This window comes from Muscardinus avellanarius, assembly GCF_963383645.1.
Source record: "Muscardinus avellanarius genome assembly, chromosome: 5".
In the NCBI taxonomy this organism is placed as follows: Eukaryota; Metazoa; Chordata; class Mammalia; order Rodentia; family Gliridae; genus Muscardinus; species Muscardinus avellanarius.
The window spans coordinates 115262118-115274911 of record NC_137790.1 but is presented as its reverse complement, the minus strand read 5'-3'; the positions used below and the strand labels follow the sequence as shown (position 1 = coordinate 115274911).

The window sequence follows — 12794 nt, the reverse complement described above, 5'->3', positions numbered from 1 at the left end:
TTGACCGCTCTGGGTGCCTGACACAAGTAGAGCCATGCAGTGTCTGTCCCTTTGTCACTAACTTACTTTATTTAGCATAATGTCTTCAAGTTTCACCCATAATATAGTGTGTGTCAGAATTTCCTTCCTTCATAATGCTGGCCAGGGGTCCACTGGGTGAATATACTCTACTTTGCTCATCTACTCATCCATTCGTGGATAGTTAGGTTGCTTCCACCATGGCTACTGTGAATGCTGTTGCTATGAGCATGGGTATACAAATATATGTTCAAGCCTGGCTGCGAACCTGCGATCCTTCTGTCTCAGCCTCCCAAGTACTGGGATTACAAGCATGTGCCACCATGCCCGGCTCCAGGGTATTTAAATCTTATAAAACAAATTAATATCATCTAACATATGAGCTGAATAAATGAGAAAAATTAATAATCTCAAAGCAAACAGAAGAAAAATATATAATTCAGTATCTATTTAAAGAAAATAAATAAAAATCTGGTTTTCTTATTTTCAGCCCTTACATTCCTTTATCCTTCATTTTACCAGCAAATACTGCACAATGTTAAATAGTTTGTCCAAACATGTACCCATTTAGGTTCCTGATTTCAAGGGAAGTCTTCTAACGTCACTATTTAGTGATGCTGATTCTAAGTTTTAATTCTATAATCTCTATCAGCTTCTAGATATTTACTACTACTTCTTTTTATGTTTGTGGTACCAAGGATTGAACTCAGGGACACTGTGTCTCTGAGCTATACTTCCAGACATTTTTATGTTTTGTTTTGAAACAGGGTCTCCTGTCTCAGCCTCCCAAGTACTGATTATAGGCATGGGTCACCATGCCTAGGTAGAAAAATATTATTGTAATAGAGAAACTTGGTAAACATTATTTTAAGCAACAGAGGAATATTAGCATCATCAGTAGTGTTATAAGGATATACCCCCTGACATGATGTAATGAGAAGGGCAATTCACCTCTGTAATATTCTTTTGAAAAACAACCCAAGCTGGGCGTGGTGGTTCACTGCTTGTAATCCCTGCGCTTGGGAGGCAGAGACAGGAGGATCACACAGATTCGAAGCCTGCCTTGCTGGCTTAAGAGACCCTGTTTCCAAATAAAAATATAAAAAATAGGTCTCAGAGTGTAGCCCAGAGGTAGAAGGGCTTCCAGGAACCCCAGTACCACCAAAAAATAAAAAAAGTCATCCAGCCAAATCATGAGATTTAAAAAAAATGGGATTGAAGGGCCATTCTGCAAGTTATTAGCCAATAGCCTTCAAGTCTATAAAGTCACAAAAAACAAAGACAAACTGAGAAACTGCCATAGATCTGAGGAGACAAGGGAACTGTGATAAATACAATGTGGTACCATGGACTGGATCCGGGAACCGAAATACTACAGTAATGGAAAAACTGGTGAAAGACACACATAATGGCATTTACTAATGTACCAGTGTGAGTTTCTTTTTTGACAAAATGCCCATGGTAATGCAAAACATTAACAATGGTTAAACTACTTCAGCAATTTTTAGGAACTCTCTTCTTTGTAACCCTGCTGTAAGTGTAACAATATTCCAAAATTAAAAGTTCGTTTTAAAATATCAATGTTTCAATATCTTAGTAATAACTAGTTAGAAAATATAATTCCAAAAAACTCTCTCATAATAGCAAAAAATTCTACATATGTAGTTAATCTAACCAAAGACATGAAAGATTTACAGAAAAATGATTAAACTAGGTTATATGAAAGACCTAAATAAATAAAAAATGTCATAGCATCATGGGAAAATTAAACACTTTAAAGATGGTTATTCTTGCCAGGTGTGGTGGCACACACTTGTAATCCCCGCACTTGGGAGGCAGAGACAGGAGGATCGCGCAGGTTCGAAGCCAGCTGCGCTGGCTTAAGAGACCCCGTTTCCAAATAAAAATGTAAAAATAGGTCTGGAAGTGTAGCCCGGAGGTAGAAGGGTTTCCAGGAACCCCAGTACCACCACCAAAAAAAAAAAAAAAAAAGATAGTTATTCTCTATTTCAATCTATAAATTAAATAACTAGATTAGTGGACGTTAATATAAATATTCAGAATGAAAAATAAGCAAAAAAGTGGGATTGTTTTATATCTTTGCAATTTTCTTTTAATATTTGTGTAAAGAGAATACAGAGATTCTCATCTGCCTGTCTTCAAATGTTTTGATATCACACATCATGCAGCCTCTAGCAACTTCCCCTATATACTTCATTCCAAAAGAATGAAGGTGACAAAGGCAAATATATTATTACTATCATCATCATAATTACTATTATTATTATTAGAGTGTGTGTGTGTGTGTGTGTGTGTGTGTGTGAGAGAGAGAGAGAGAGAGAGAGAGAGAGAGAGAGAGAGAGAGAGAGAGAGAGAGAGAGAGAGAGACTGAAGACTGAAACTGAATCCGAGCCAGGTGTGGTGGCGCAAATTTATAATCCCAGCACTCAGGAGGCTGAAACCGTAAGATTGCGGTTCGCAGACAGCCTCAGCTACTTAGGCCCTCCGCAACTTAGTAAGACCCTGTTTCAAAATAAAGAATAAAAATAGGGCAGGGGGTGTGGCCCAGAGGTCAAATGCCCCCGAGTTCCATCCCCAGACCCGTGAAAAAAAAATTTTTAAAAAGAAAGAAATTGAATCTGGAGGCATTCTACCTCCGAGCTACCCTCTCCCACCCGTTTTTTTTTTGTTGTTGTTGTTGTTTTTTTTTTTTTTGGAAACAGGGTCTCCCTAGGTTGATGAAAGTCTCACTACTTGCTGAGGCTGTCCTTAAACCTGCATTCTCCTATCTCAACCTCTCAAATACTGGAATTACAAAGGCCTTTATCTTAGTTTTATTATCAAAGTCAACTTGACTTCACAGACCAGCTATGAGTCCTGCAACTCTACTTTGGCATTACTGTTCTTTAGAAACAATATGTCATCCCATTAACCTCAAGGCCTGCATATTCTTTCTTTACATTTTAGAATGGAAATTCTTAAACATACAGAACAGTTGAAAGAATTACACAATAAATATCCATATATCTACTACCTAGATTCTACAATTAACATTGTGCTATACTTTTATGACATATCTGTCAATTCCTTGATCTGCCCATCAATAAATCACCGTATTTTTTCCTGCTAATTTTTTTTCCAATACTGAGGACTGAATCCAGAAGTATTCTACCTTTGAGCTATACCCCCAGACCTATTTTATTTTTTATTTTGTAACAAGGTCTCACCCAATACTGGGATTATAGGTATGCGCCATAAAACCTGGTTTCCTGTTAAATATTTTGCAATTCATTTCAAAGTAAGTCACAAATATCAGTATACTTCTCCAAAAATACTTAAGAGTGTAGAATTTTTTTTTTACAATTCTTTGTTTTCTGTCAAGGTACAATTTATGAGTAATGAAATGCACAAGATTTTAAGTATAAAATTTGGTGGATTCAAACAAATGCCATATATGTGTGCAACCCAAACTTCTATCAAGATATGGAATCTGACTCTTGCCCCTGGAAGATCCTCCTAACATTTCAGCAAATCCCTCACCCCTCAATGTCCCCCCAGAGGCAATCACTGTTCTGATTTTTTCCAATCATATTATCTTTATCTTTTCCGGAACTGCATATAAATAGCCCCATAAATATGTACTTTTTCATAGGGAACTTGTCACACAATACGATGTTTTTAGATTCATCCATAATATATTTTATAAATTATTAACAATTAATTTACCTACCATGAAAATGACTATCAAGATGAGACAGATGCCCACTATGATGAGGAAGGGGATTAGATAGTATTCTAGAGGAAGACTAAATTCTGGAACTAAGATAATGTGGCCCCTAGAAGAAAAAAAATTAATAATTAAGAATAAGAATTGCCAAACTGGAATGCTAAATAAAAACAAGAAAAATGCTTTAAAGATGTATAACCATTATAATACAATCCACTACATGTATCTCTTATTTCTAATATATGATTCCTAATAATTTAAGAGATATTTTTATGTCAAGGCTATTTTATACATTTTTCAAAATAACTTGCCTATATAATTAAAAGAAGCTCTTAGACTGGGTAAAGAAAATCAGCCAATCAATACTATATCTATCCTGAGAGATATGATTTACTGGATCTAGTGATATGGGGAAAATTTATACTTTATATGCAGCATTATCATAAAAAAAATGTCAGTAACTTTGGTGGCACGTCAGCAAGAACCCCCATCTCGACCAAATCACTGTTCATTGCTTCCTTCCACAGAAAAACTCTAGAGCCACAACTGATCAAAATTATACTCCTCCCTACCCTATGCTTTACACATACCTATGGCACCAGGTGCAGCAGACACAACCCCTGTGCCCTACATGCATTGGGGAGATATGGAATGAAACACTTAAAAAAACAAAGCTTTAAAATATAGTATCTGCTTGGGTTTAATCCCATATATATGCATATATATACATACGTATATATATATACACATATATGTGTGTATGTGTATATATCTATTTATTCACATTTATATATTTATATAAAATGTTTGCAATTCATTTGGCAGTCAGCTTAAGCTGATATGAAAAATATTCATAAATTCTTTTTTTACGGTACTTGGGATGGAACCCAGGGGCATTCTACCTTCAAGCAACACCCCAGCCCTATTTTTTATCCTTTATTTCGAAACAAGGTCTCGCTGAGTTGTAAAGGGCCTAAGTAGCTGAAGCTGTCCGTGAACTGTGATCCTCCTGTCTCAGCCTCCCAAATGCTGGGATTACAAGCATGTGCCACCATGCTCAACAAATACTCATAAATTCTCTGCGGTTATCAGGGAAATGCAAATCAAAATGACACATATTTCATCTAACTCCAGTTACAATGGCAATCATCAAGAATATAAAGAATAATATATGTTGGAAATAGGAACCCTTATCCACTGTTGGTGAGATTGCAAGTTAGTACAGCCGCTATGGAGATCAGTGCGGAGGTTCCATGTAACGCTGTCGTTACAGAACCATCATACAACCCAGCTATACCACTCCTGGGGATCTTCCCAAAGGAACTGTCAGAATATTATAGTGATACATGCATGTCCATGTTTACAGCAGCACAATTCACAAGAGCCACACTGTGGAACTGGCCAAATTATGGAACCAGCCTAGGTGTCTGTCACAGATAAATAGATGACAACATATGGTACATACACACAATGGAATTCTATTCAACCATAGAGAAGAACACAATTATGACATCTGCAGAAAAACGAATGGACTTGAACGTTGTGCTAACTAAGATTAGGTGGTCACAGAAAATGAAGTCACATTACTCCTCATATGTGGAGGCTGGAGGGAAACTGGGAAACAAAGCGGGCTTCAGACAAGGGAGGATGCTAGTAGAATAGAGGAGAGGGGACCTGGGGAGGGAGGTGGAGAGGCAGAAGGGGAAACGTGAGGATGATGGAAGGAGTTCAAATAATCCTTTGTCCACACATGAGTAATCAGCATCATCAGCATCGGTGTGGATGTTAGGTGGGGAAGGGGAAGGAGCAGGCTGCGCCCTGGGACACACACGAGCTCTCCGTGCCTGCTTCTTTCTGTCACTCTGAACCTCACTACTCATTACAATGCATCAGTTAAAGAAACCTCTCCGCAGTTACAGTGACTTAACAGTGGGATACTGCCTTAAATTCCATTTGGAATGTCACTTAACTTTTAAAAATCTAAAAATGTTCAAGTTCCTCAATACATGTCTCCAAGAAGTGGGATAAAAGATTGTGGACATGTATGAACACGAAAAGGATCATATAATAAAGCAAGTTACAAATATTGTGCATTATATGTTCCATTTTATGACACATTATTATTAATATGAGTGATAAAATATAGAGGAAACTAAAGGCTTATATTTACACTATATTTTGGATTCTATGTTTATAAAATAATTTCTTTAAAATAAAATATAAATGAGGGTCTACATCTGAATATGTGTAAAAATTATGAATATGGCATGGTTACCCTGGACAATCATTGGTGGGAGGGGGAAGGGAAAACGGGGGCAGGAGGGGAGAGCACCAAGTATAGTTTAAATGTATACTATTTATGCTCAATAAAAAATTTGTTTAATAAAAAACAATAATAATAGCCGGGCGTGATGGCGCACGCTTGTAATCCCCGCGCTTGGGAGGTAGAGACAGGAGGATTGCACAGGTTCGAAGCCAGCCGCATGCGCTGGCTTAGGAGACACTGTTTCCAAATAAAAATATAAAATAGGTCTGGGACTGTAGCCCAGAGGTAGAAGGGCTTCCAGGAACCCCAGTACCACCAAAAAATAAATAATAATAATAATAATAATAATAATAATAATAATAATAATAATAATAATAATAACAGAAAAGATAAGTCAGGTGCAGTGGTACATGTCTATAATCCCAGATATTCAGGAGACAAAGGCAGAAAGATCACAAATTTAAGGTCAACCTGGATACAATTTAGAGAGATACTGTCTCAAAATTTAAAATATTAAAAAAGGCTATGGATGTCACTCAGTGACAGAATGCTTATCAAGCATGAGCAAGGCCCAGGATTCAATCCTTAGTACCTACACACACACACACACACACACACACACACACACACACTCACACACACACACATTTCTTCAAAGAAAATGTAAATCACTTTGTTTTTAAATACCACTGGTTTGATTAAATGAAAAAATGGAAAAAGTTTTATCATTTTAGCAATATTAGTACCAACATTATCAACTTTCTCTAGCATGAGTATATTTTTAATACATAATCAGACCTGGGCATGATGGTATATACCTGTAATCCTAGTACTTGGTTCAATATTAAGTATAGTATTTAGTACTGTAATCTTAGTACTGTAGTTCATGGCCAGCCTTAGCAACTTGGCAAGGCCCTCCGCAATTTAGTGAAACCTTACTTCAAAAGTAGAAAAACTAATACAGCTTGGAGTGTAGCTCAGAAGCAGAATGCCTCTGGGTTCAATCCCCAGTACTACAAAAAAATTATATATATATATACACACACACACACACATATATATATACATATATGTATAAATGATATAATCATACACAGAAGAAATAATACAATACAGCAAGTCTTAACATAATGAGTTAAAAGGGATAATTTAGGACAATATAGTTCATTCTATAGTATAATCTTAACTACAATTAACATTATATACAATTCTACTCAACTATAAAGAAGAATTTTAAGTTGTGATTATATTTTTATATTTATTACTTACCCTTTTTCATATGTGAATTCATCTTTCAGGGAATTAGCTGATGATTCACCAATAAAGACAGATGGAATGTCAATTTTCTTTAGGACATCAACTATATAAAAGAACAATAAAATTTGTAAAAGCCAATATTTACTGTACAATACACTTAACTTTTCTTCATAATAGTAGAATATACAACAGAAAAATTACAATCAACTTTAATTACCTATTGATTGATTTTTTTAAGATTTATATTTATCAAAGTGGTTTAGAAACACTGTAAAATTTACAACAAAGAAGCTAATACTCTACGTATAGGTTACCTCACTTAATTTTCTCTATAGTCCCATGAGATTGAGATATTTCTAAGTAAAAAGAAGGAAAAGCTTCTTTTACATACCCATTTCTAGGAGAGATACAAGGCAAGAATGTAAGACTACTTCACAACAGTCTGAAAAACAGCACACACATCTCTGGCTTCCCAGAGTCAGAGGCTGCCAGGAGCTCAGAAAGGGCAGGGAGGAGAAGGCTGGGTAAATGTTTACTTCCCCGAAGCCTGGAGTTCATGCTAAAGCTTTGCATTTTGACTGGTATCTCAAGAGATTTGACCCCTATACACAGACTCAAAACCAAAAGCAAATGCCACACAAAAAAGAGGATTTTGTAAAAATTACCCATTACACAGGAACAGAAAATAAAAACAATCTTTTTGCTTTTGTTTTTGTTTTTTGTGTGTCCTATAGGTTGAACCCAGAGACATTCTACTTTCAAGCTACACCTCCAGCCTGATTTTATTTCTTATTTGGAAACAGTATCTCTCTAGGTTGATAAGAGTCTCATTACTTGCTGAGGCTGCCCTCGAACCTGCAACCTTCCTGTCTCAGCCTCCCAAGTATTGGGATTACAGGTGTGTGACACAATGCTGGCCCAAAAAAGCAATCTTCTTAATGTTATCAACAGGAAAAGCAGCCTTACTATTAGCTGTGATAGCCTTACTATTAACAGTTTAGCTTTAGAGGTAGCTCATTTGTTTTAGTTTTTAAAAGTAGCTTTGTTTTATATTTTAAAAAACAGTGCATATGCATTATGTGTTTAAAAAGTGGGAAAGAGACAAGAAAAATAAAACATTAGCATATTTCCCACCCAAAACTTGTTTTATTTGAAGTAATCAACAGTTCTATAAGTTCTGATAGATACATAAAATTATGTAACCACAATTAAGATAGAGAATGTTACATCAATATCCCAAATTCCCTCACATCTTTTTATATAGGTATTCCTTCTCTTAACCTCAGCAACCATTGATTTGCTTGGGTTTTTTGTTTGTTATCCTTATAAACACAAGGTTTTTAAATGTTGGTATCCTTAGCGGAGTATTTTTTCACTTCTGTATTATTTTACTCAAATATAAACATTTGTTCCCACACACATTAGCATTTCCCCTTTTACTTACACACACACACACACACACACACACACACACACACACACACACACACACCATGTAAACCCCAGGAAGACAGAAAACAAAAAGGTTGTCAAGGAATATTTAATCATTATTTTTATATCAATGGGAATATTTATTTATTTTGCAGGACTGGGAATAAATAACATTTTGTATCAATGGCAAAATAGAATAATAGAAAAATAAAACCCATTTTCCCATTCAATGATACACCTACCATATCCTATCATGTCAAAAAATATACATCTATCTCATTTTAATAGCAGCAGAGGTACTGTTATGGAACAATCTATATTTTAGGGAGCTATTTTCTATCTTGCTAAGAGGTTTTTCTCTATCACATATCAATTTTAAATTTATTTCATTTGACAATTAAAACTTACAATTACATATCCTTTGTAAAATGTTTTATATTTTCATGAAGATACTCTGATAAACTTGAGAAAATCTGACTTGTAATTATTAGCTTATAATTATTGGAAGTAACATAACTTCTTATGGATTGTGAGAACTAAAGAGATGCAGAAAAATCACTTTAGTAAGAAGATTAAGATGAAGGGGGGAATGCTGTATGCAAATATGAATAGCCGCCTTGAAGACTGCAACATTATTTGTCTACGGAAGACAGAAGATGCTTCAGTTAACAGTAAAGCTTTAAAAAGCACTAAATATTAATTTAACATACAAAACTGCCAAACATACAAAACTGCCAACCAGTACTATCATAATATCACAGGTAACTTATAATCCGAACGGCCAGCTCCAGCCTCTCCAGATTCACGTATCCAACTGCCTGCTCAGTATCTCCAGTTGACTAATAGTGTTTCCAAGTTACTGTGTCTCAAGCAGAGTTCTAAAGTCTCTTTTTCCTCAATCAACTCTACCCTTAATCCTCTCCATAAACAGCATGACCTAGTTTCTCAGGCTAAGCATCTTGGAATCATCCTTGACTGCTCCCTTCCCTTTACTCCCTATAACAAGTTCCGTCAACTTCAAAATACCTCCAGAATCTCGCCACTTCTCATGCCCTGACTGCGGGGACCCAGCCGCCATGGTTCCTGCCTGGCTGCCGCAGCCACGACTTTCCCCCATGGCCGGGCCGGTGGCACCCTTACGTCATCCACCTTCACTCTAGTCTCAAGAACAGCCAAAGTGACTCCCAAAAGAGGTCAGATGCCCTCATGCCACTGTTTAAAATCAATAGGTTCAGGATGAATCCCAAAGTCCTTGTCATGGCGTGCAAGGCCCAAGCTGTGCTGGCCTCCAGCTCCTTCGCCAGTGTCCTCCCACCACTCTCCCTGCTCGCTCCACTGCAGCCACTCTGGCTTTCCGCCACATCTTGGAACACTAAGCGTGGTTATCTCAGAGACGCTGCACTTGCCGTTCTCTCTCCTTGGAACACTACTTCAGAAATGTGCACGAGGCGGCTCTCAGCTACACACCAGTGCCTTGCAAGAAGCTTTTTCTGAGCACCCTATGGAAGACAGCCGCCTTCTCCTCGCTCTTGTCGCTCTGTGCCCCTTAGCCTGGCTGGTTCTTCTTATAGCACTCACTATTTCTCGACATCTATCTGGTTAGGTATTCATTTATTCTCTCCCCATTCTAGAATGCAATAATAATAATAATATTTGAACAACCAATAAAAGATGGCTAAGAATCAGGCAATCTCCTAGATGCTTTAAAAGTCTTACTTTTTTTTGCCCTCATGGCAAACAAATGAGGTGAGTACTATTATCATCCCCATTCATAAACTGAGACACAGAGATGTTGAGTAATGTGCACAGATGCTAGGTACACAACTCTAGGTAGTAAAGCCAAGTTTCAAGCCCTGGTAGGGGTTCTCTCTGACTGCGGCACTACATTTCTTTGGCTATGTAATTCCCTGCTAGTCACAGTACCTAAAGCAGAGCTTAATACAAAGAAGGTATCAAAAAATATTTGTGGAAAGAAGAAACAAGATAAAAAGGAGAGGAAATCGGCCCAGAGATCCTGAGAACTTGCCCTCATACAGTTGGGAATCTGCAGCCTGGACCCACACTTGAGGCTCAGGCTCCTTGTCTAGGCTCCTTCCCTCTCACCATGCCTGGGTATTCTCATGTACCTTCTCTTGTATGATCTTTACAATATTGTCTGGTCAAATAAAAATTAAAATGATTTGCACTTTTAGAGATGAAAATAATGGTCTTAGAAAAGTAAAGTAACTCTCCCAAGGGCACAGGTTAGCCTGTATATTAACTAACCTGGGGGAAATCCACGTGTTCTGGTTCTAGAGCTGACTTTTTTGACACCATATTCTGCTGCCACTTGAGGATGAACAATGTTACGAGCTTACTGAGTTAAGCCATTCTGTATCCTAGCTGAAATAAAAATCAGCATTTTTCTTATGTGAAGCACTGGCAGAAAAGGGCTTTTATTTAAAATACTCTTTTGTGTCCAGATGTTATAATTTTAGCTTGGGAAAACACTAATATTCCCTGTAGGTAGGAACTAAGTTATGAATAGAGGGATAGACTTAGATACTTTTTAATAAATCCACGTTTTACTTTCCTCTACCAAGTAACAGCAAAGATGAAAATGCTAAAGATCCTCACGACATTTCATGTTTGAGATGCTTAAACACACGCACAAACTACAGGGACCAAAAGATCACAGAAAATAACCCAAGCAAAAAAATCAAGAAGGAAAATTCTGAGCAGTTTTTGATATATAACAACTTAGAACATTTCCATGGCAACAGAAGGATTATATAGATATGCTCTACTTTTAATATTTAGTACATTCTCCTTTGGAACTGACATGCTTATCACAAAAGGGCTTAATTGTTATAAAGACAATATGGGTGCTAAAAGGAACTGACAATTCCATCTTGCAAAATTTTTCTTAAAAATCTGTCATAAAAGTACACATTTTACAAATAATAATCAGTCCATTCAACTGAAACTGTATTTAACCCTAGGTCCTGAGAGCTTACTTAGCACTGGGTTCAGCCATTCAACAAAATACATAAAGAGTAATAAGTAACTTGCTTTAAGTTATACAGCTAACTGGTGAAACTTGACTTAGAATTCAGGTCAGAGTATATGTGTTTTCCATTTTCTAGTAATAAACACAGGTCATAAAAGTTACTGCCCTCGGAGGTATCAACAGAGACTTAAGTGTTTAAAGGCGGAAAAGGAAAATAAATGTCAAATCCACCGCATTTTTTGTATGGTAAAGGCAGCAATGTAATACAAAGATAATCTACAGAATGAGAGAAAATATTTGCAAACTATATGTCTGACAAAGGGGTTGATATCTAGAATATATAAGGAACTCTGGAAATTCAACAACGAAAACGATCTGATGGACGATAGATTTAAATACACATTGTTCAAAACATACAATATGGCCAACAGGTGCATGAAAAAATGCTCAACATCACTAGTTAGTAAGGAAACAGAAATAAAAATGAGATGTCACCTCATTCCAGTAAAAAGAGTTAATGTCAAAAAGGCTAAAGATAACAAGTGCTGTGACGGATATAGAGAAAAGGGAACCCTTGCACACTGTTGGTGAGAATGGAAACTAGTACAGCCATATGGAAAGCAGTGAGGAGGGTCCTCTAAAAACTAGAGAGAGAACTATCATGTTATCCAGTAGGCCCATTACTGGGTATATATCCAAATAAAATGAAATCAGTATGTCAAAGAGACATCTGTACTCCCATGTTCAATGTAGCACTATCTGTAATAGTCAAGAAATGGAAACAACCTAAGTGTCCATCAACTGATGAATGGATAAAGAATATGTGGTACATATATACAATGAAATACTATTTGGCCATTAAAAATGAAAGAGAACTAGAAATCATTAAGCAGAGTAAGTCAGACACAGAAAGATAAGAACCATATGTGGATTCTAAATAAATTGATCTTAAAGAAGTTGAGAGTAGAATAGTAGTTACCAGAGGGCAGGAACAGTGTGGGGTCGGAAAAGTTTGATTAACTCCAAAATAATTAGAAGCAAGAAGCTCTGATACTTTTACACAATATGGTGACTATAGATAACATTTCAAAAAGCTAAAAGACAAG

At 36.6% G+C, this 12794-nt stretch overlaps 1 protein-coding gene across 3 annotated transcripts in view; it reads right to left on the bottom strand.

The window, feature by feature from the left end:
- RNF13 (ring finger protein 13) overlaps positions 1–12794 on the bottom strand; it is a gene marked incomplete at both ends in the record, with an annotated part of 61690 nt that overhangs the window by 24780 nt on the left and 24116 nt on the right. For all 3 annotated transcript variants that reach the window (XM_080696825.1, XM_080696826.1, XM_080696827.1), the window contains 2 exons: positions 3749–3854; positions 7281–7371. In XM_080696825.1, coding sequence (XP_080552951.1) covers positions 3749–3854; positions 7281–7371 — 197 coding nt within the window. The remainder of the gene's footprint in view (positions 1–3748; positions 3855–7280; positions 7372–12794) is intronic.